Source organism: Lampris incognitus, chromosome 6 (assembly GCF_029633865.1).
Source record: "Lampris incognitus isolate fLamInc1 chromosome 6, fLamInc1.hap2, whole genome shotgun sequence".
Taxonomy (NCBI): Eukaryota; Metazoa; Chordata; class Actinopteri; order Lampriformes; family Lampridae; genus Lampris; species Lampris incognitus.
This window is the reverse complement of record NC_079216.1, coordinates 37113877-37135761: the sequence shown is the minus strand read 5'-3', so window position 1 is coordinate 37135761 and position 21885 is coordinate 37113877. Positions and strand designations below refer to the sequence as shown.

The 21885-nt window shown below is 48.2% G+C and overlaps 1 protein-coding gene across 1 annotated transcript in view; it reads right to left on the bottom strand.

The window, feature by feature from the left end:
* LOC130113689 (Fanconi anemia group A protein) overlaps nt 1-21885 on the bottom strand; it is a 60150-nt gene that overhangs the window by 37058 nt on the left and 1207 nt on the right. Inside the window, exons 4-14 of the mRNA XM_056281271.1 lie at nt 20927-21069; nt 20237-20332; nt 20021-20094; nt 19533-19642; nt 19208-19318; nt 18917-18980; nt 18598-18710; nt 17047-17123; nt 16330-16471; nt 15966-16099; nt 6961-7071 (exon numbers count right to left, since the gene is read on the bottom strand). Coding sequence (XP_056137246.1) covers nt 6961-7071; nt 15966-16099; nt 16330-16471; nt 17047-17123; nt 18598-18710; nt 18917-18980; nt 19208-19318; nt 19533-19642; nt 20021-20094; nt 20237-20332; nt 20927-21069 — 1175 coding nt within the window. The remainder of the gene's footprint in view (nt 1-6960; nt 7072-15965; nt 16100-16329; nt 16472-17046; nt 17124-18597; nt 18711-18916; nt 18981-19207; nt 19319-19532; nt 19643-20020; nt 20095-20236; nt 20333-20926; nt 21070-21885) is intronic.

Here is a 21885-nt window from a genome sequence, read left to right as displayed (position 1 = left end):
CACTACAAGTTGAGAGAGCAGCTGAGTGTGCTGCTATGCTAAATACACAGCAAGTGGCCACCTCCAGTCAAGCTGCCAACGACTTCTCCCTCTACTCACGGCTGCCCCTCGGGACGCAACCCAGCCAGAGCAAGGCGGGCGCCGACTCCACTGAGGACGTCTTGCAACTGCAACGACGGCGTTCTCGTCCCCGCCCTCAACAGTCCTGTGGTAACTGTGGATCTCGGTCTCATGTTTCAAGGGCTCAGAACTGCCCTGCCCGTGGCCAGACATGCCGTAGCTGCGGTAAGCAAAATCACTTTGCCAACGTCTGTCGATCTTCCCCGGCTGGGTCAGAGGGCCACACCCCCAGTCTTCAACCGCCATCATTCACAAGGTGAGCTCTGGGCCAGTGTCATTCAAATCATGCACAGTCAACATTAATGATGTGTGCATCCCCCTGCTGTTGGACACCGGTGCAGGTGTGTCTCTCCTGAATGTTGATACCTACAGTCAATTTTTTGGTTCACTGCCACTGTCCGCACCCTCAGCTGTCCTCTGTGGGTATGGTGACTCCAAAATCGATCTGGTTGGCTATCTCCAAGTGACTGTCCGCTATGGAACCAAGCTGGTGCCCAACGCAGTTTTTCATGTGGCACACCGTGGGGCCAACCTGATGGGCCTGGACCTGTTCTCCGCTCTGGGGTTCTCCCTCTTAGACACAAGGGGGGCAGCAATCCTGACTGTTGCCACGCCTTGGCAGCAGAAGTGGCCATCGCTGTTTACGGGGCTGGGCTGCCTCTCCACCTTCGCCCATCAACCTCTCCTCAACCCTGCTGTGAAATCTGTCATCCAACCACTGCGCTGCATCCCGTTGGCTCTCCGTGATGGGGTCTCCGCCAAGCTGCAACAACTGCTGGAAGCTGGCATCATTGAACCGGTGGACGCGTCACCTTGGGTCTCAAACCTCGTGGTGGCTAAGAAGAAGTCGGGGGGCCTGCGTGTCTGCGTCGATCTACGTGCAGTAAATAAGGCAGTGGTCCCTGATAAGTATCCACTGCCCACATCAGAAGAACTCACTGCTCAGTTCTATGGCTCTGAGGTGTTCTCCAAGCTCGACCTCAGACAGGGGTACTTACAGGTGCCCCTCCACCCCAGCAGCCGAAACCTCACAGCCTTTGTGACACATGCAGGAGTGTTTCGCTACACCAGGATGCCTTTCGGTCTCAGCTCGCCCCTAGCTGCTTCCAGAAAATCATGGTCTCCGTGCTGGCTGGCATACTGGGCGTGGCCATTTATCTGGACGATATAGTGGTACACAGGCCCACCAGTGAAATCCATGACAAGCGCCTCAACATGGTCTTCGTAGCCCTGTCCAAGCACAAGCTAATTCTCACTGCTGAGAAATGTGTCCTCTCTGTGCCAGCCATCGAGTTCGTGGGGTTCCGGCTGTCAGCGAGCAATGTAACTCCACTACAATCCAACGTGGACGCCATTCAGGCCATCCCTGAGCCCAGCTCGGCCACCCAGGTCGCCTCCTTCCTGGGTATGACAAGTTACTACCTGAGGTTTCTTCCCCAGTACTCTGCGACCACAGCCCCCCTGCGCCAGCTGCTGCGTAAGGACGAGCCATGGGTGTGGTCAAAGGCATGCAGTGACGCTGTGCGTGATCTCAAGACTCAACTGACTTCACCACCAGTGTTGGCTCACTTCGACATCTCCAGCTCCACCAGCTCCAGCCACAGCGATAGGGGCTGTGCTGTCTCAAACCCAGAACGGTGTGGAGAAGCCCATCGCCTTCGCCTCCCGTGCCCTCAACCTGACCGAGCAGCGGTACTCCGTGGGTGAGCGTGAGGCGTGAGGCGTTAGCCTGTATCTGGGCTTGTGAAAGGTGGCACCTCTACCTGTATGGCCGCTCCTTCACCCTCAGGACAGATCACCAGGCCCTGACAGCGCTGCCGTCCACATCTGGGACAGGCCACAAACCCCTAAGGCTGCACCGCTGGTCTGACCGCCTCCGCCAGTACAACTTCAGCCTGCAGTTCACCCCAGGCAGAGACAATGTTGTCGCCGACCTGCTCTCTCGCTCTGTCTCCACCCCAGCTCCACAGACGGACACTGACTGTGTGGAAAAGGACATTGTCCAAATGCTACACACACCCCTTCAGGCCACTGTCTCTCTGCAGAAGCTGAGGGCAGCCTCCGAACAGGGCCCTGTCCTCTCCCAGCTCCGCACCTACATCCAGAACGGCTGGCCTCACAAGGTCCCAGAGGAGCTGGCTGCGTTCGCCCGAGTCAGACAGGAGCTCTCCTGCTGGAACGACACCTGCGTGGCACGTGGGTTTTGCACAGTGGTCCCAGCTGCTCTCCGTGCGCGTGTTTTGAATATGGCGCATGAAGGCCACCTGGGCATTGTGAAACTGAAACAGCGCTGCCGAGACCTGGTGTGGTGGCCGGGGATAGACAGACATATTGAGGCTCTGGTGAAGGACTGTTCTGCCTGCCTTGTGAGTGGCAAGACTGGCCACCAGGCTCCCCCACCCCTGCAACCTCTCGCCTGGCCCTCTCAGCCCTGGGAACACCTGCAGTTGGACATTTGTGGTGACATCCATGGAGTTCCCCACCACCAACGCTTCATGGTGGTCGACCTACGATCTACACTCAAAATGGCCTGAACTCACCACTTCCGGCACTGTGACCTCACAGATCATCATCGACTTCCTGGACTCTCTCTTCTCTCGCTGGGGCCTCCCAAAGACCATCACCACTGACAACGGCCCTCAGCTGGTCTCTGCTGAGTTCACTGCTTATCTTGAAAACAAGGGCATCCGTCATATACGCGCTGCGTACTACCACCCCCAGGCCAATGGCGGCGTTGAACGTTTTCACCAGTCACTGAAGAATGGCCTCAGAGCACACATGGCCCAAGGGTGCTCTTTCACACAGGCCATCCGTCACACTCTGCTGCACTATCGGGCCACACAGCACTCGACCACAGGCGTCTCCCCAGCCTCCCTCATGCTAGGCCGGGAACTGTGCATGCCCCTTGGTAGGCTCCGCCCCTCCACACCCCAGGCACCTCCCTCTGGGGTTAGCGCCTCAGTCACTCGTCAGCAGACGCGGATGAAGCAACGGTTTGACCAGTCAAAACGAACCAGGGTGCCAGACATCAATGTGTCAGACTGGGTCAGGGTCCGCAGGCCCCTCAGGGACAATAAAATGGCTTCATACTGGTCCTCTCCTCTCCAAGTCACCCGTCAGCTGGGCCCAGCCACCTACCTCCTCAGCGATGGCACTCGGTGGCACTCCAGTCGTCTACGGCAGGTGTCAGCTCCGCCACACACAGCTGGTGACACAACCTTAGCCATTCCCTCAGCATGGCGAGACGCCCCGGGGCTTCATGCAGCTCCTACACGGGCCCCAGACATTCCTGGGCCTCAGCTTCCCCTGCCTTCTCCCTCCCCACCTCGGCCTGCCCAGCCTCAGGCCGCCTCACGACCTGTTCGCACACGTTTACGCCCTGGCCACCTAGAGGACTTTGTGTCAACCTTTCATGTTTGAAATCCTGCCAGGGGGGGGGGGGAATGTTATGTCTGCACACATCGACAGTGCTGCATTTGATTTGGTGCTGTTCTATTGTGCTGGGATCGATTGGTGATGCCTGCGGGCTCTGGGTTGTTTGATCGGGTCTGCCTGTGATGCTGTGTGAGTCTAAATAAAGAATGCAACGTAGAGGTTGTGTCGAGTGACAGCGCTGTGTCCTGACGTGATTTCTAAATACAATAATAGGGCTGTGGGACCACTGGGCTGTGGGAACATAGGGCTGACCCCGCGGTGATGAGGCGTCCATCTTGTCGCTGTTGTCCGGCTCCCGGAGCAAAGCAGCCATTTCTTGGTTTTGCATGGCTGGTGGAGGTTGAAAGGTGTTTTGGAGAAACTTCTCGGCTTTGTGTGGCGTCCCAAAGTTGACAGTGTGCCCAGGATAGGTGATTTTCAGCTGTGCCGGGTAAAGCAGGAACGGCTGGAGCCCAAGCGAAATCATCCTCTTGTGGACCGGGGCGAACTCCTTCTGTTTGCTCGTTGTTTCTCTGCTGTAATCCAGGAAGAACTACAAGGTTTGCTTGTTATACTTAACGGGCTGAGCTCTAGCTCCCTTCAAAATGGCTTGACGATCAGAGAAGTCCAGCAGTTTGAAGATCAGCCTGCGAGGCCGGTTAGCATCTGTGCTAACTCTGCTGTAAAGTCTATGGGCCCTCTCTATGCGGACAACCCGTTCTCCCAATGAAGGTATCCGCTTCGGCAAGTTTTTGCTCAGAAAACCAATGGCGTCCGACCCCTCCTCGCCTTCCTTCAGCCCGACCAGTCTCACGTTGGACCTCCGGCTATGGTCCTCCATCTGAGTGATCTTTTAGGTGAGTTCCCCTACTTGATGCTGAAGATCATTAGCTTGTTGTTTGCTAGCTCTCGCCATAGCCTGCAGTGCGTCAAACTTAGCCGTGTTGCTCTGGATAGCTTTGTGAGAGGACTCGAGGTCTTTCGCCATTTCACCCATATTATCTTTGATATGTTGAATTTGACGCGTTAGTTCTGTTAACTGTGGGATGAGGACACTGTTGATCGCTTCTTTCACTGTCGACTGGATTAACGTGTTGAGGTCACTCTGCTGTTCTAGCAACGTGGTCTTAACAGCGTTAGCTGTGGTGTCGTCGAGCTCTTCCCTTGGCATCGTAACCATAGGTTTTTTCTTTAACGGAGACATACTTTCGCCTTCCCATTTGCCTCCGGGCTTTCCTTGAGACATTACACTGCAATGTGTTATCAATGTTGTTGAAAGAGTAACTGAAAAAGGGAGTTTAGGAGTTGTTGAGGACGAATTACTGAGCTACGTGTGGATCGCAGTCAAGCACCACCCGGAAGTCATTATCACACAATTTAAAATCAGGAAATTTTAGATAATTGTCCTCTTTAGTTCTGCAGATCATGACAACAAGCTTACTAGCACTGTATTTGACATCATGCTCCACACCATACACAGAACATACACTCACTGGCCACTTTATTAGGCACACCTGTCCAACTGCTCGTTAACGCAAATTTCTAATCAGCCAATCACATGGCAACAACTCAATGCATTTAGGCATGTAGACATAGTCAAGACGATCTGCTGCAGTTCAAAACGAGCATCAGAATGGGGAAGAAAGGTGATTTAAGTGACTTTGAACGTGGCATGGTTGTTGGTGCCAGACGGGCTGGTCTGAGTATTTCAGAAACTGCTGATCTACTGGGATTTTCACGCACAATCATCTCTAGGGTTTACAGAGAATGGTCCGAAAAAGAGAAAGTATCCAGTGAGCGGCAGTTCTGTGGGCGAAAATGCCTTGTTGATGCCAGAGGTCAGAGGAGAATGGCCAGACTGATTCGAGCTGATAGAAAGGCAACAGTAACTCAAATAACCACTCATTACAACCGAGGTATGCAGAAGAGCATCTCTGAACGCACAACACGTCGAACCTTGAGGCAGATGGGCTACAGCAGCAGAAGACCACACCGGGTGCCACTCCTGTCAGCTAAGAACAGGAAACTGAGGCTACAATTCGCACAGGCTCAACAAAATTTGACAATAGAAGATTGGAAAAACGTTGCCTGGTCTGATGAGTCTCGATTTCTGCTGCGACATTCGGATGGTAGGGTCAGAATTTGGCGTCAACAACATGAAATCATGGATCCATCCTGCCTTGTATCAACGGTTCAGGCTGGTGGTGGTGGTGTAATGGTGTGGGGGATATTTTCTTGGCACACTTTGGGCCCCTTAGTACCAATTGAGCATCGTGTCAACGCCACAGCTAACCTGAGTATTGTTGCGACCATGTCCATCCCTTTATGACCACAGTGTTCCCATCTTCTGATGGCTACTTCCAGCAGGATAACGCGCCATGTCATAAAGCTCGAATCATCTCAGACTGGTTTCTTGAACATGACAATGAGTTCACTGTACTCAAATGGCCTCCACAGTCACCAGATCTCAATCCAATAGAGCACTTTTGGGATGTGGTGGACCGGGAGATTCGCATCATGGATGTGCAGCCGACAAATCTGCAGCAACTGCGTGATGCTATCATGTCAATATGGAACAAACTCTCTAGGGGAATGTTTCCAGTACCTTGTTGAATCTATGCCACGAAGGATTAAGGCAGTTCTGAAGGCAAAAGGGGGTCCAACCCGGTACTAGCAAGGTGTACCTAATAAAGTGGCCAGTGAGTGTATATTAAGGAGCTGCTGGAGACCAGCGCTACAGGGACTAAGGATGACAAGGTCATCCGCATACATAATGTGGTTCACCAAGGTATTACCAATCATGCACCCAGTGTTACAGGCTTTCAACTGCTTGGACTAATCATCAGTATATAAATTGTAGAGAACTGGAGACAGAATGCCCCCTTGTTTGACACCATTGCTAACCCCAAATGGGACTGAAACGCTATAACCCCATTTCACTGACATAGTCTACTGGGCATACCAATAAGCCAGAATTTTCACAATGTATTTAGGCACCCCTCTGTGACTCAATTTAACAAACAACTTTCTATGATTAACATGACCAAAAGCTTTGGAAGAATCAATAAAACACATAAGAACCAATGAGTTTTGGCCTCTATATTTGTTAACAATTCCCTTTAAGGCATATATACACAAGTTAATGCCATGTTTCGCTTTAAAACCAAACTGATTATCTGTGGAGTTGAGAAACTCATGCACTCTATCCAGCAGGATTCTTTCTAGGACTGTTGACAGTATAAAAGCGATAATTCTAAAAGTCAGGACCAGCTCTTTTCCCTGGCAGGGTAACAAGGTGGCAACTGCTACTGCATGAATATAAACAGACCACTACCAGCAGTGTATATCTCATATCCAGCATGACCAGGCTAAGTGTATGAATGTTGCCTTGCAGACGAAGGTCTAGAGAAATCTTGAGAGGGTCACCTTTAGGTAGTGTGGAGGGTCATAGGGCACCAGGTCAGAGAGGAACTTCAGCAAGAACACCAAGGATTTCTTAGAGCTTCCATGGTAACCACTTACTCCCCCAAAAGACATCTAAAAAAAAAGGCAGAGAAGGATATTGCTAGAAATAGATACTTTAAACATAATTTTTGTAAAAAAAAAATGTAATGTAGTAAATGAAAGACAAAAACGTCACAAAAAGTACAAGTAAAATAACAGTACCAAGAGAGACAAGAGAAAAGATAAGGAATATAAACTACATTAGAGAAGAGAGGACAAGGGTGGGGAAGGGCACAGAAATCATTCAGTCAAATTTCTTTCAAATCTACCAGTGAAGAATGTTCTAAAAAGCAGGGCTCGAAAAAATGATATCTGTTTCGGCAACCTAATGTTCATCATCCTTTACACATGACTAAAGTATGATTATATTCTCAGTAATACAGTTAATTTTAACTTTTCATTTCATAAAAGTAGGTATTGTAGCAGACTCTATGGACACAATTCACCATAATCGGTTGATGTTCTGTGTTAGGTAGACACGGTCCCTTTAAGAACGTTTTTTCCAGGTTGACAGGGTGGAGCTACGATTATGATTGTTGGAACTCGCTGTCATTTTGTACAGAAAAATAAATGACACACGCGAGTAGTAAATGAGAGAATTCGCCTGTCTCTATTTTCCTGCAATTTCCACGTTGGTGACCCCGATGTGATGTCTGCCAGGCGTTTGCGGTTTCTCTCAAGCTGCCAGAGTTCTGGGAGTCGTCCACCTTGGCTTGGTTCGCCCAGACAGAAGCGCAGTTCGCTTTGCGGGAAATCTCCGAGGACGCCACAAAATACTATTATGTGGTGTCGGCTCCCGGCAGTTCAACAGCAACCAGAGTGGTGAGCCTCCAAAAACATCCTTTGCAGCAGGATAAATAGAAGACACTCAAGGCTCACCAGTTGAAAATTTTTAGAACTTTCTGAGGCTGAGCGGGCCAGCCAGTTTTTCTCTCTGCAAGGCCTCGGCGACAGTAAGCCATCTGAACTTATGAACAGGACGTTGGATCTCCTGGGAGAGCACAAGCCCGACTTCCTCTTCATCCAACTGCTTCCTTCTCAGGTACAAGCTGCTTTAGCCAACACCGCCATCACTGATTGTCCTGCTCTGGTCGAGGAGACTGATACATCTTTTCTGGCTGGTCAACAACACTGCACGGCCGCGTTTTTCCTGCCCAAACATTTTCACCACTGCCTGGAGACTCAACAGTTGCTGCCACAGCAGCAGCTCCTCAACGGCGGAAGAACCACGGCTTGTGTTTTTACCACGCAAAGTTTGGACTCAAGGCCAAGCGGTGCCGAGCTCCATGCAGTTTCAGCACGGCGGGAAATGCCAGGGCCGGCGCTCATGTGCATTGGCCCAACTGGCAGGCTGCTCTTCATCCAAGACACCATTTCTGGACGATGGTTCCTGTGTGACATGTGCATGCACAGGAGCGTCCTGCCCGCATCGATAGTATGTGGGAGTGCAGGAATGAGGAGACAGAGAGATCGAGTCGAGTTAATTCCGTTTACTCTCCACTCAAAACAACACCGATACAAGCACAATCTCTCGTGGCAACAAGCTAACGGCTAGGCTGTCCTGTCCTGCGGATATGCCCCCCCCCCCATGGAAGCCGCTAACGGCAGCCCCATCCGCACTTATGGCACTAGGTATGTGGAGCTGTGACAGCGGTTCGGTTACGACTTTGTCACAGCAAAAGTGGCCGTCCCCCTCCTCGATGTGGATTTCCTATGCACCTATGGGCTACTAGTGGATGTCAAAAACCGCCGCTTGATCGACACTGTCACTTTCTGCTCATATGTGTGTACTCTCAGTGCAGCGGACTCCTTCAGACTGTCTAGCATGCTTTCCGCCGCAGATTATTTTCTCTGGCTTCTTGCTGAGTTCCTGGGTCTCACGCAACCCACCTGCTTGTCTTCCACCGCCAAGCACGGAGTAGAGCACCACATCGCCACCACTGGTCCACCAGTCTATGCTCAGGCTCGGCGCCTCGACCCGGCCAAGCTCACCACCGCCAGGGAGGAGTTCGACAATATGGAGCGTCTCGGCATCATTCGCCGCTCCAACAGCCCATGGGCTTCACCCCTCCACGTTGCCCTGAAGCCTGAAGGCAGGTGGCGCCCTTTTGGTGATTACCGCCGACTCAACAATACAAGGACACAGGCGCCCAGGTAGCGTAGTGGTCTATTTCGTTGCCTACCAACACAGGAGTCGGTGGTTTGAATCCCTGTGTTACTTCCAGCTTGGTCGGCCATCTCTACAGACACAACTGGCTGTGTCTGCGGGTGGGAAGCCGGATGTGAAGAGTAGGGTAATTGGCCAAATACAATTGGGGAGAAAAAAGGAGGGGGAATGAAAAATAAAACACAACGACACTGGACCGCCACCCAGTCCCACACATTCAGGATTTTTCCGCCCACCTGGCTGGAAAAGTAATCTTTTCCAAAGTGGACCTCGTCCGTGGATACCATCAGGTGCCCGTCCACCAGCTGGATGTCCCCAAAACGGCGGTGATCACCCCATTTGGACTGTTCAAGTTCCTGTGCATGCCATTTGGCCTCAAGAACGCCGCACAGGCATTCCAGTGCCTCGTGGATTCGTTGCTATGGGACTGCCTTTTGTTTTCGTCTATCTGGACGACATCCTCATCGCCAGCACCTCCAAAGCGGAACACCTGTCCCACCTCTGGACTCTTTTCGAAAGGCTCAGCCAGCATGGGCTGATCGTCAATCCAGCCAAGGGCCAGTTTGGGCTGACAACCAGCGACTTCCTCGGACACCAAGTCACGAAAGACAGGGCGGTACCCCTCCCGTCAAAGGTGGACGCCATCATGAACTTTCCGTGACCGCTCACAGGCAAGTCCCTACAGGAGTTCCCCAGCATGGTGAACTTTTACCACCACTTTACCTCCGAGTCGCTCAACTCATGCCACCCCTGTATGAGGCCCTGAAAGGCAAGGCCACCAAACACACTGTGGACTGGTCCGCGGAGAGGGACAAGCATTTGTGGATGCTAAGACTGTTCTGGCTGATACAACAATGCTGGTGCACCTGTGACCCAAGGCTCCACTGGGTGACACCTGCATGGAGTGTCAGCACTCTAAAGTGCACCGCCACATCAGAGCCCCCCAAGCACAGTTCCCAGTGCCTGAGAGGAGGTTCAACCATGTAAATGTGGACCTAGTGGGCCCCCTGTGTCACACTCGGAGTGGGAACAGAGGACCCAAATGCAGACAGCGGAGATGGGCTGGTCAAGAACAAGGCTTTAATGAAGTAACAACAGACTTACAGACAGGAAAAAGACTCGGTAAGCATCTGGAGACCAAGAGTATGAGCGTCGCTGTGAGTGTCTCCATAAGAGTCTCTGTGAGTGTCTGAAATGATCCGACAGGGAGCCCGGACAACCAGGGGTAATACATACCTAGGGGGGGCCAATAAGAGAGATTGGGCGCCAGTGCACAGGGCACAGGTGAACTGAAACACCAATCAGGGGATGGGGACAGGCGAGCCCTGATGACCCAGATTACATACCCATGACAGGACGCCCCCCCCCCCCCAAGAGACAGATTCCAGACGTCCCAAATGAACAAACCAGGGACACCAAGCAGGGTGGACGGGGGGCGGGGGTTATCTGGGGAGGGCTTCGGGACCAAGTGGTCTGGGAGAGGATGAATGGGGCCCGGGATCTCTGGTGGATGACCCGACAGCTGGACTGATGGATGCAACCGATCCGGAGGGCGACCAGGACACAGCACCGAGAGGCAGAGCAGCTCCGGCAGACAGGTAGGTGGAAGACCCGGAGGCCGGTGACATTGACAGGACCACTGATCTGGAGGCCAGCGATGCAAGCAGGACTGCAGCTCTGACGGTTGGCGATGCAGGCAGGATGGAGGAGGCGGGACAGCCGCTCGGGGAGCAAGCTTCAGAGGCGGCGGGACAGCCGCTCGGGGAGCAGGCTTCGGAGGTGGCGCGGCAGCCGCTTGGGGAACAGATTGGTCGCCGGCAGGGGCGGCCGACAGCTCAGGAACAGACTGGTCGCCGGCAGGGGCGGCCGATGGCTCAGGAACAGACGGCACGTTGGCTGGGGCGGCCGACGGCTCAGGAACAGACCGCACATTGGCAGGGCAGCCGACAGCTCAGGAAGAAGGCTGGACGTCCTCAGGAACCGGCCGACCACGCTGGAACAGGAAGGGACTGGGCAGCTGAGGCTCTGGGATGCTGGGCAGCTGAGGCTCGGGGGCGCTGGGCAGCGGAGACTGACAGGTCGGCTGAGGTGGCCGGTGGAACAGGAACAGGTGGAAGGCAGCGGCTGGTGTGGCCAGCGGCTGGTAGGTGGACAGGGCGCCAGCTGCGGTGGGCATGAGGCCAGCTGGAACTGACTGGACGGGCTCCAGGACAGACTGGTCCGGCCGCAACCTCGCCCAATGAAACGCTGGGTCTCCTGCCACGAAGCCTGGGAGGCTGGCAGAAACTATGGGGACCTCCCTTGGCCAGGCAGGTTCCCCAGAACAGGTCTAGGGCTGCAGCCGGCTTGGTATCACCCATCAACCGGTGGTTTACCAACTGGTAGACAGGCTGGCGGCTAGCGGGGCCAGAGCCAGCAGACTGGGAGACAGGCTGCTGGCTAGCAAGCCGGATAAACCCCAGCCAGAGGCCATTCACACCAAACACCGGCTGTCTCCAGTACATTGAACCATCTGCTGGGTCCATACCTGGTCGGATCGTACTGGCATGCCCGAAGCAGGAACAGTGGACCCAAATGCAGGCAGCGGAGATGGGCTGGTCAAGAACAAGGCTTTAATGAAGCAACAACAGGCTTACAGACAGAAAAAAGACTCAGCAAGCATCCGGCGGCCAAGAGTGTGAGCGTCGCTGTGAGTGTCTCTGTGAGAGTCTCTGTGAGTGTCTGAGACAATCCGATGAGGAGCCCGGGTAACCAGGGGTAATATATGCCTAGGGAGGCCAATCAGGGTGATTGGACATGGGTGCGCAGGGCAGGGTAGGAACCGTACAGCCAATTGGAGAAAGGAACAGGTGAGTGAAGCCGGGCAATCAGGGTCACTCACGCAAACAGGAGATGGCCAGAAGCCATCCCACTGTCATCAAAGCCGTCCACTGACGTAGCCCAGGCGTTCATCGGGACCTGGTTCGCCCAGTTCGGCACCCCATCGGACATCTCCTTGGACCAGGGATCACAGTTTGCATCTGAGCTCTAGAATGCAGTTGCAGAGAGCATAGAAGTGATGCTCCACCGCACCACCACATACCACCTGCAGGCCAATGGGTTGTGCGAGCAGTTTCATCGTTCTATGAAGGCCACTGTTTGGGCAAGCCTCAAGGATAGCAGGTGGGTCAACGAGCTCACTTGGCTCATCCTGGGCCTCAGGACTGCCCCTAAGGAAGACCTCCAGTCCTCTTCCGCTGAACTGGTTTATGGACAACCGCTGTGGGTCCCACGGGACTTTATCCTCAACACCACGGATCCCTGGTCTGCAGCCCATCAACGGACCACACTCCTGGATAACGCCAGAGCTTTCGCACTGGTCCTCACTTCGCAACAGGGCCTCCCACAGTCTCACATCCCCGCAAGTCTGCAGTCGGCAGAATATGTTTTCATCTGCCATGACGCCCACCATGGACCCCTGCAGCCTCCCTACGATGGGCCGTTCCACATCCTGGAGACCGGGAACAAGCACTTTGTTGCAGAAGTCGGCAACAAGCTAGAGCGCATTTCAGTGTATCGCCTCAAACCAGCTCACCTGGACTTGGACCGACCTGTTGGACTTGCCCTGCCCCCACGGCGGGGGCGCCCCCCTATCCTGCCCCCACCCCCAAACAAGGCCCCTAAGGTTCTTTCATTTTGATTATTGTTGGCAATAATCACAAATCAAGTTTAAACTATTATTCTGCACTGGATAACGCTAGTGTGTTTCTAGGACAGAGCAATGAACTTCACCAAGGAAATTATGCAACCAACACACGTCATACATAGTGACATGACGTGTACGATAACGCGCAAATTATGAGCTGTAATTTTGACTGCTCATGGTCGTTTCAGGTAGATCTTATCGTAACTTTTTTTTTGTGCAACTGATCTAAAACTCGTTTTAATGCAAATATATGCCATTTTAGGGGCATTCAGGGAGCAGCAGGTCTGTATCTTCCCCCCCCCCCCACAAAGTTATTAAACTTTGAAAATCTAAAACGGTCAAAATGGCCGCCTTGGTCGTTCTAGGTCAGCGGTCGGGAACCTATGGCTCGTGAGCCATATATGGCTCTTCCGGTGACGGCATATGGCTCCCAGACAATTTTGAGTTGAAAATTATTTTTTTTTCAAAAAAATCAGTTTGGAACTGATTTTAAAATACTTGTGATATTTCTTAATAATACTGTGTCATTTTAAAGTAAACAGAAATTAGTTTTGAAGATAAATTTCACGGGTCACGGGTCACCCGTGGGTCGGGTCGGGAACCAATGGCTCGCGAGCATGTCCGGGTCATTGTAAAGGTGAAGAAATCAATTTTATCAGATAGCCAACTAGTTTATCCGCTTCAACCCTTGTAACGGAAAAGATGGCGAAAAGAAAAAAAGACGATGATTACCGTGCATTCCAGGCTGCGTGGACAGAGGAATTTGCATTTGTGGAGAGAGCAGGATCTGCGGTATGTCTAATATGCAATGATAAAATTGCATCGATGAAACGGTCAAATATAAAGCGGCACTTCGATACGCACCATGCTTCATTTGCATCGAAATATCCAGCGGGGGACAGCAGGAAAAGGGCATGCGAGGAGCTACAGCGGAGAGTGCAGACGAGTCAGCAGCAACTACGTGTGTGGACCAAGCAAGGTGACGGGAATTCCGCTAGCTTTGCGGGGGCTTTGGCAATAGTAAGGAATGGAAAGTCATTCACAGATGGCGAGTATGCCAAAACATTCATGCTTGATGTGGCCAATGAACTGTTTGATGACTTCCCAAATAAAGACAAGATAATCAAACGAATAAAAGACATGCCCCTGTCAGCAAGAACTGTGCACGATCGTAGCATCATGATGGCAAATCAAGTCGAGGAAACACAAATTAAGGACATAAACGCCGGGACATACTTTTCTCTCGCGTTAGATGAGTCAACAGACGTTAGCCATCTATCTCAGTGCAGTATCATTGCCAGGTATGCTGCAGGTGACACACTGCGTGAGGAAAGCTTGGCTGTTTTGCCAATGAAAGGGACAACAAGAGGAGAGGATTTATTCATGTCTTTCATGGAGTTTGCTAAAGAAAAAAAACTACCGATGGATAAACTTATTTCTGTCTGTACTGATGGTGCACCCTGTATGTTGGGGAAGAACAAAGGATTTGTAGCGCTTCTCCGTGAACATGAAAAGAGAGCCATCCTAAGTTTTCATTGCATCCTGCACCAGGAGGCGCTTTGCGCTCAGACGTGTGGCCAGGAGCTTGGCGAGGTGATGTCTCTGGTCATTCGAGTGGTCAACTTTATTGTTGCCCGAGCTTTAAATGATCGCCAGTTTAAAGCTCTGTTAGAAGAAGTTGGGAATCATTATCCCGGTCTGCTTTTACACAGCAACGTGCGTTGGTTGTCAAGGGGGAAGGTGCTCAGCCGTTTTGCAGCTTGCCTGAGTGAAATCCGGACTTTTCTTGAAATGAAAGGCGTCAAGCATCCTGAGCTAGACAACACTGACTGGCTCCTGCAGTTTCACTATCTCGTGGACATAACTGGCCATCTGAACCAGCTCAATGTGAAAATGCAAGGTATTGGAAATACAATCTCATCCCTTCAACAAGCAGTGTTTGCATTTGAAAGCAAGCTGGAAGTCTTTCTCAGGGACATTGAAACAGGTCGTCTTCTGCACTTTGAAAGACTGCAACAATTTAGAGATGCATGCTTAGCAAGTGACTCCACTCAACATCTGGATCTCCAGCAGCTAGCTGGCTTTACGTTCAATCTCCTGCAGTCATTCAAAGCACGTTTTGGAGAATTTCGTGCACGCACTGGTCTTTTCAAGTTCATCACTCATCCACATGAGTGTGCAGTGGACAAAATCGACCTGACATGCATCCCCGGGGTCTCTATCGGAGACTTTGAGCTGGAAGTTGCTGACCTGAAGGCATCAGACATGTGGATGAGTAAGTTCAAGTCACTTAATGGAGAGTTGGAAAGTCTTGCGCGACAGCGAGCAGAGCTGGCGAGGGAACACAAGTGGACAGAAATTAAAAATCTTCAACCTGAAGACCAGCTGATTCTTAAAACTTGGAACGAGCTTCCTGTGACATACCACACAATGCAGCGTGTGAGTATTGCTGTATTGACCATGTTTGGCTCTACATATGCATGTGAACAGTCTTTCTCGCATATGAGGAACATTAAGACCAACCTACGCTCACGTTTAACTGATGGAAGCCTCAACGCCTGCATGAAGCTCAACCTCACCACGTATGAACCAGACTACAAGGCCATCAGCAAAACCATGCAGCACCAGAAGTCGCATTAAAAGTAAGACATATTTAATTTATTATACGTTAAAAATACTATATGGCTCTCAATGAAATATATTTAGAAATATTTGGCTTTTATGGCTCTCCCAGTCAAAAAGGTTCCCGACCCCTGTTCTAGGTGCTACCATAGCCTGGTCCATAAGCAGGTACTAAAGATGACTAATTTCAGATTGGCACTGTATGAACAGAAATATTTTCAGCCAACATTTCCAGTCTGCCCACTCTGAAAATAAAAAAGTGAATCAGAGGCTAAGTGACAAATAGTGAACAAATGCTATATAGCATCTTACAAAACACCAAAGTTGAAATCATTGTTTTTTGCCAAGAAGGCCTCTGAGAAAAACTATAAATATACAATTTTCACCATATTCTTTTTAAGTTGCAAAGAAAACGCTAACAATGACTGGCTCTGTCCTGACCAATTAACACACCTTGAACCAGTCGCTATATGAGGGGAAGAAGCTGGGTCCCTCCAGCGCCCCCTGGCGAGCCAACAGGAAGGCAGTGACGATGTTCTCCGAGTCATAGCTTTGAAATGCCAAGCTCAGCAGCCTGGACAGAAGGTCTAAGAGAGGCAGAGAAAAAGAACAGCTATAGTTTTAAGTTGTTTTGAACAACTTTAATGATTCGACCAACAAAAAGCTACATGTGGACTCCACTTGGACTCATTTTCTTCCATCTTTCACACCCAGTGTAACATTCGAAGCTTGACTCATTCCTATCTTTTCATAGTGGCAGAAGATAGCAACTCTGTGTCAGGTGTCTTGAATTAATGCTTGTGGGTTGTGTGTTTACCTCTGAGGCCAGCCTGAGTGTTAGGGTTATACACCAGTAGAGCTGACAGGAAGGACAGGACATTTTTCCAGTTGACTTCATGGGTCTCTAACACCTGCTCCAGGTGACACAGCAGCTCCTCTATACTGAAGATCACAGCCAGCTACAGTGCATCCCCAAACAACAATGTGGACAGATACATGAAGACCATTTGGGCTTCTACAACAGTCCATTCTCATCACAGATATCACAAAGCAAACATTTTGAAAGAGGACTCTGAGAATTCCCTGTACTCTTAAAAACATTTTCAGTCTTTCAGTCATTTTCAGGTCCTGCATTTAAATATCAAAGTGATTTGAAGCAATATATCTTACCATTTGTGTAAAGCTTAAAAGTAGAAGAAAAATGAAAAACTTAATGCACTCAATTATGATTTTGATTATGAGTAAGTGATTATGATCACTTACTCAAAGGGGCACAATCACACATCAGCATTTCATAAAAACAAAAAGTAACTTGCAAAGACACCACCCCAACATCTACTGCAGAGAAATTCACAAAGGGTTGAGGAATTCAGAGGCTGACAGTGAAAGACATTTAGCAAGAAATATTTTCTGACGTGGTAGTCAAGAGTTTATGCCTTCTAACTTAACAAATGTAATTTTAACCTCCACAAAATAAGGTTGCACTGTTGGCTACCCTCAACGGTGTCTTAATTTAATTGTAAGAAGCAATTACCTTATGAAACAGAGATGTTAATAACCGGCTGATTTTAGCAAAGCTCCACTCATTCTGCTTGGCAATGGCATCTGAAACTGGGAGAAGATGGTTTCTTTGTTTTGTTTTGTTTTTTTTGTTGAGTGCACAAAATTTAAAGTCATTTAAGTAGAGGAGTGTGCTCAAGTACACCTGGCAGATATCTGCCAGGTGTACCTATCTCCCCTTCTCTGGTGCTTGGACTTAGCGACAAACCCTTTTTTCGCCTACCGGGAGAAGGGAAATACACACACACGGACAGAAAAACCAGTGTTTTTCCTGCCATTATAAGACTTGCGTGCAGTGCCCAAGTCGATTGAACAGGAAATATGGAGAAAAAAAGTTTTTAATATGAAGCACTCAAGCTTAAAATTCTACCTAATAAAAACGTTTTGCCTGTCAGTCTGTGGACGCGCAGCCTCCAAGACGGACCCTCGCACGAAAGCCACCAAGTCTGACATGAAATGACAGAGATCAGGCTATCGTAATTTCAAAACCCTTATTAAAAATTTCAAATGTGTTTAACTGTCTCAGTTTTCATGATATAAAATGAATCAAGGCGAATGGCTGCATTGCTGAATGACTGCTTCATAAAATAACAGTAAGTAAGCATAGCTCAGCCATGGGAAATGTGTTACTGTAGATATTGAGATTTTTTTCCCGCTGTGACTGTAATTAATCCAATCTTGAAAGTGTATTTTTATAGCAGAGTGTTTCATTGGAGACTATGGTACTTCCGCATGGTGGATTATTTTTGGTTCATCCACTGTTCCTTCAGTTCTCCTGTGCTTAGATCAGCAGTGAAACATTTGCTGACTTGCGAAATAGGATCGACTTCTTGTTTACTTTCAAGACTCATGCCCAAATACATAGTGTTTTGGTTTCGATACTATCGCTGCCCAATCTGACTCAACCATAGATGTGAGTCCACATGCGTACAGTAGATTCAGAGGGGGCACCGATGGAAAGCAGCGGTGGTCGAGTGAGCTAGAGAGTGAACGAAGAGAGTGAGTGACAATAGCGAGATCAGACGTTTTTCGAAGGTTTTTAATCACCGCAACTACAAGAGGCTCTTCTCCATACTGTACAAAAAATCCTAACTGCACAAAGAAATTTAGCTTTATAGATCCAGAACTTTGTGAGATTAGTTGCAGACACACACATGCACACGCGTGCAACCAAACACATAATTTCCTCCAGGCTATCACCCAGTGGAGATAATGACTGTATCAAGCCGTTATTATGCGCCAAGGAAGCTGCACATCCACTGACTGACAGGCAAAACAATTTATTAGGTAGATTATTAGCTTGATTAGGTAGAATTTTTAGCTTGAGTGCATATTAAAAACGTTTTTTTCCCATATTTCCCATTCAATCAACTTGGGCGCTGTGCAAAAGTAATGGCAGGAAAAACACTGGTTTGTTTGTCTGTCCATGTGTGCATGTATGGAAATGGGGAGACAGTACTGCTGGCAGAGATCCGCACACTACTGAGTGCCCCCCTCTAGTTCAATAAAAAAGCACCGTTCTTACCTTTAAGTCTAGGTTTATAGGTAAGAGTGTATGTGAGGGATTGTTTGAAAAAACGATGTAGGCTTTCTGGTGATGCATACACGCCACACAACGATGCATCAAACAGCTGTATCCTATGAAGACAGACATGTGGACACAGAAAGAAAGCAATTAAGGGACCAAGATCAAAACATGGAGATGGGGGGGGGGGGGCAAACAATGCTAATTTTAATTCACGTTCTTATTGCTCGAGCAGAAATCCATATCCCATACAAATCAAATGCTCTCCCAGACAAATGTCTGCTCTGTAACCATGTGCTGTAAGCTACTCCTCTCTCACCATAGTACAGCCGCTGCTTCATCAGACTGTTGGGTCTGTGTCTTATCCAAGGTGTCCAAAAGCCCTACAGAGGGAAGAGGAAAAGCCACTCATTAAAAGAAAGTATAACAATGAGCAAAATCAAGCAAGGACCTCTCAGTAGTTGAGGAACTATTTGCTACCTTTCCATATCTGTGGTTATAGGAACCAGAGATAAGAATTGAAGTACTAGCCAAAATATTTCCATCAATAAAGGACACAGATATTGAGAACATGCACCACGGCATGACAGCAGGTGGGAAATGGACTCACAGGAGAGCATGTCATCCATTACTGAGGAGCAGAGCAGGCAGGTTCTCTTGTTTGGTGCCGCCAGGTCCAGACTGTCTTCGAATCCTGTTCCCACCAAAACTGCCAAGACAGCTAAAGTACAGGGAAACACATCCCTCAATCAAAATACAATATATTACAAGACAAATCTTAATGATACATCCCATTTCGTTAACATTTATATCCAAATTCTCTCACAGTTCCATGAGTGCATGCAATTTTTTTGTATGAGTGGCCCCATCTAACTTAAAAATATATTATTTGTAGTTATGCAGACAGTATTTTATAATTATACAGTTGTTCTTACTTGATAGAACTTCTTGTCGGATTTGTTTCTCTTCTTGTTGGACTTGTGGAGCTGTCCAACTACAGAGAGCCTTCAACTCAGACACCAACCATGACTTAATCCCTTCAGCACTTAAGGGAGAAAGTTGACAAGAGGACATATATGAAGGACTAGGTACACTTTTGTATGCTTTGTGTATCACTTGCTAGTATGCTTGCCTAATTTGAGAAATCCATGGGATAGGCATTGGCAAGTGTGAACTTTATGGGTTATTTTAATGATAAACTAAACTGAATGTTAACTAAAGGGTCTCACTATAGCAACAGAGGGCCACTTCAATAGCAAGTGAATGAATGAACGAAAACAAGAGTGAAGCTGCCTTTTGAAGGGACAAAATGCTACATGTAAACATAAGTAATAAATTGTGCTTTCTGATTATATAGTATCAATTGTTGATCAAATGAAACAACTGTTTAATCAAAGTATGAGCAAATGTTTCTCAACTTTACCGCTCCAAAATGTACTTGAAGGAGAGGATGTTGTAAGAATGAAGATGGTGTACCACCTCCAGCTTGGGCTGTTTCTGAAAAAGGCAACAAAATTGAATTATTTCATTTATATCTTTGTTTCTAAAGCAATACCACTAAATAAGAAAGTTAGAGCGTGTGCACAACTATTCATGCTCATTCATTCATGCATGCACATTTATTTGAGCACATACACACCTTATCCTTCCAGTACTCTTGCCAGAAAAGCTTGGGACAGAAGGATCCCAGAGACAGTAACTCCTTAGTGGACTGTAGCAGGGTACACAGCTGGACCTGAGAGACATTTTAAACTGGTCATGAGACATTTAAAATGTTATGTAATTGCTACATGCTTAATCCAGCCCTCAGAGGAATTGTTTGGAAAATCCTCCCGAATTAATGTAAGATAGTAGATAGCGATACATTACATACATTATTGATATATGATAAACTCAAGTATTGTGGGACTTTAACTATGGCCACCACTGTAAATGATCTAAACTGTGACATTAATGGCAGAAACTTTAATATATTAACAACCTAACATCACAGACTACAGTTCTGATTCAGTCCCCATCCCTGATGTGCAATTAGAGCAGAGTCCTGGCCGCTGGCCAGAAAAAAGGCCAAGTCATAACCAGCACAACTTTTATATTATTCTCATTTCAAATTTATTTTTCATAGAATGAAATTGTGGATGAAAAATTTAAGAACATTTTCTTCAAAAGAACATCACATGACAATTTCAGCCCCTGATTTATTTCATTTGCAAATGTTTCCTTCAAAAGCAATAAGATTGTAAACTAAAAGCCATAATACTATTGAATCCAAATTCTTATTATCAAACTTCTAAGAGGGCAGATAGAAATACAACAGTCAGATTCTTACTCGCTGAGAGAATGGGAGAAGTACCGTTCTCTTGTCTTCCTCTTCAGCTGCAGTTATCTCCTTCAGTCTGTCCAGTACTAACTTTACTGACAAACCCACCACTGGGATACCCAGCACCCCAGCCTGACGCCTAAGCTCAGACTCTGGTTTCACAGAGAGCCAAAATCACAGACATTATAAATACACAGTCAGAAGAACAGAAACAGTTGCATGTACGCCAACTCAGGTACATTTTACCTTCAAATACACAGGAAGCAAACAGATCCACACACATGCAGCTAAGCAATAACACAGACATCAAACACATGCACATACACAAAACAGGGATGGACATGCATTCACAGCATTTAGAGGAGAACCAACTTTCAACAGATGCTCACTAGACATTGACAGAGCTGCTTCTCAATAATAACTATATAATAATAAACCTTTATTTATATAGCACCGTTCATACAGGGGGTGTAGCTCAAAGTGCTCTGCAATAAAGTGAAGCAACAAGAGAATAAATAAAACAGGCAAATTTAAACAAGTGTTAACACTTTGCGATAAAACCAAGCAATCAAATGAATAACAAACAAAGGAGGTAGCAAATAGCGTGAACAGAACAATAAGATATTTAAAAGATAGAAATAAAACAAAGGAAGACATAAGAATAATAAAATATGTAAAAAGAAAAGAATGTCACAAAGAAGTGTAACAGTTAAACGCAATATGAATAAATAAGTTTTCATTTGTCATTTAAAAATGTTCACAGAGCTTGCATCTCTTATAAAGTAGGGAATTCCATAATTTTGGTCCACAGTTATAAAAGGCTGAGCTGCCAATTTTCTTATTTGTGTGATAGTTTGTATTAAAAAAAAACGGCAACAGAGGATCTAAGAGTCCGTGAAGGATTATAAAATGACAATGAAACAGTCATGTAGGCCAGCCCCAAACCATAAAGAGCATTATAAACAATA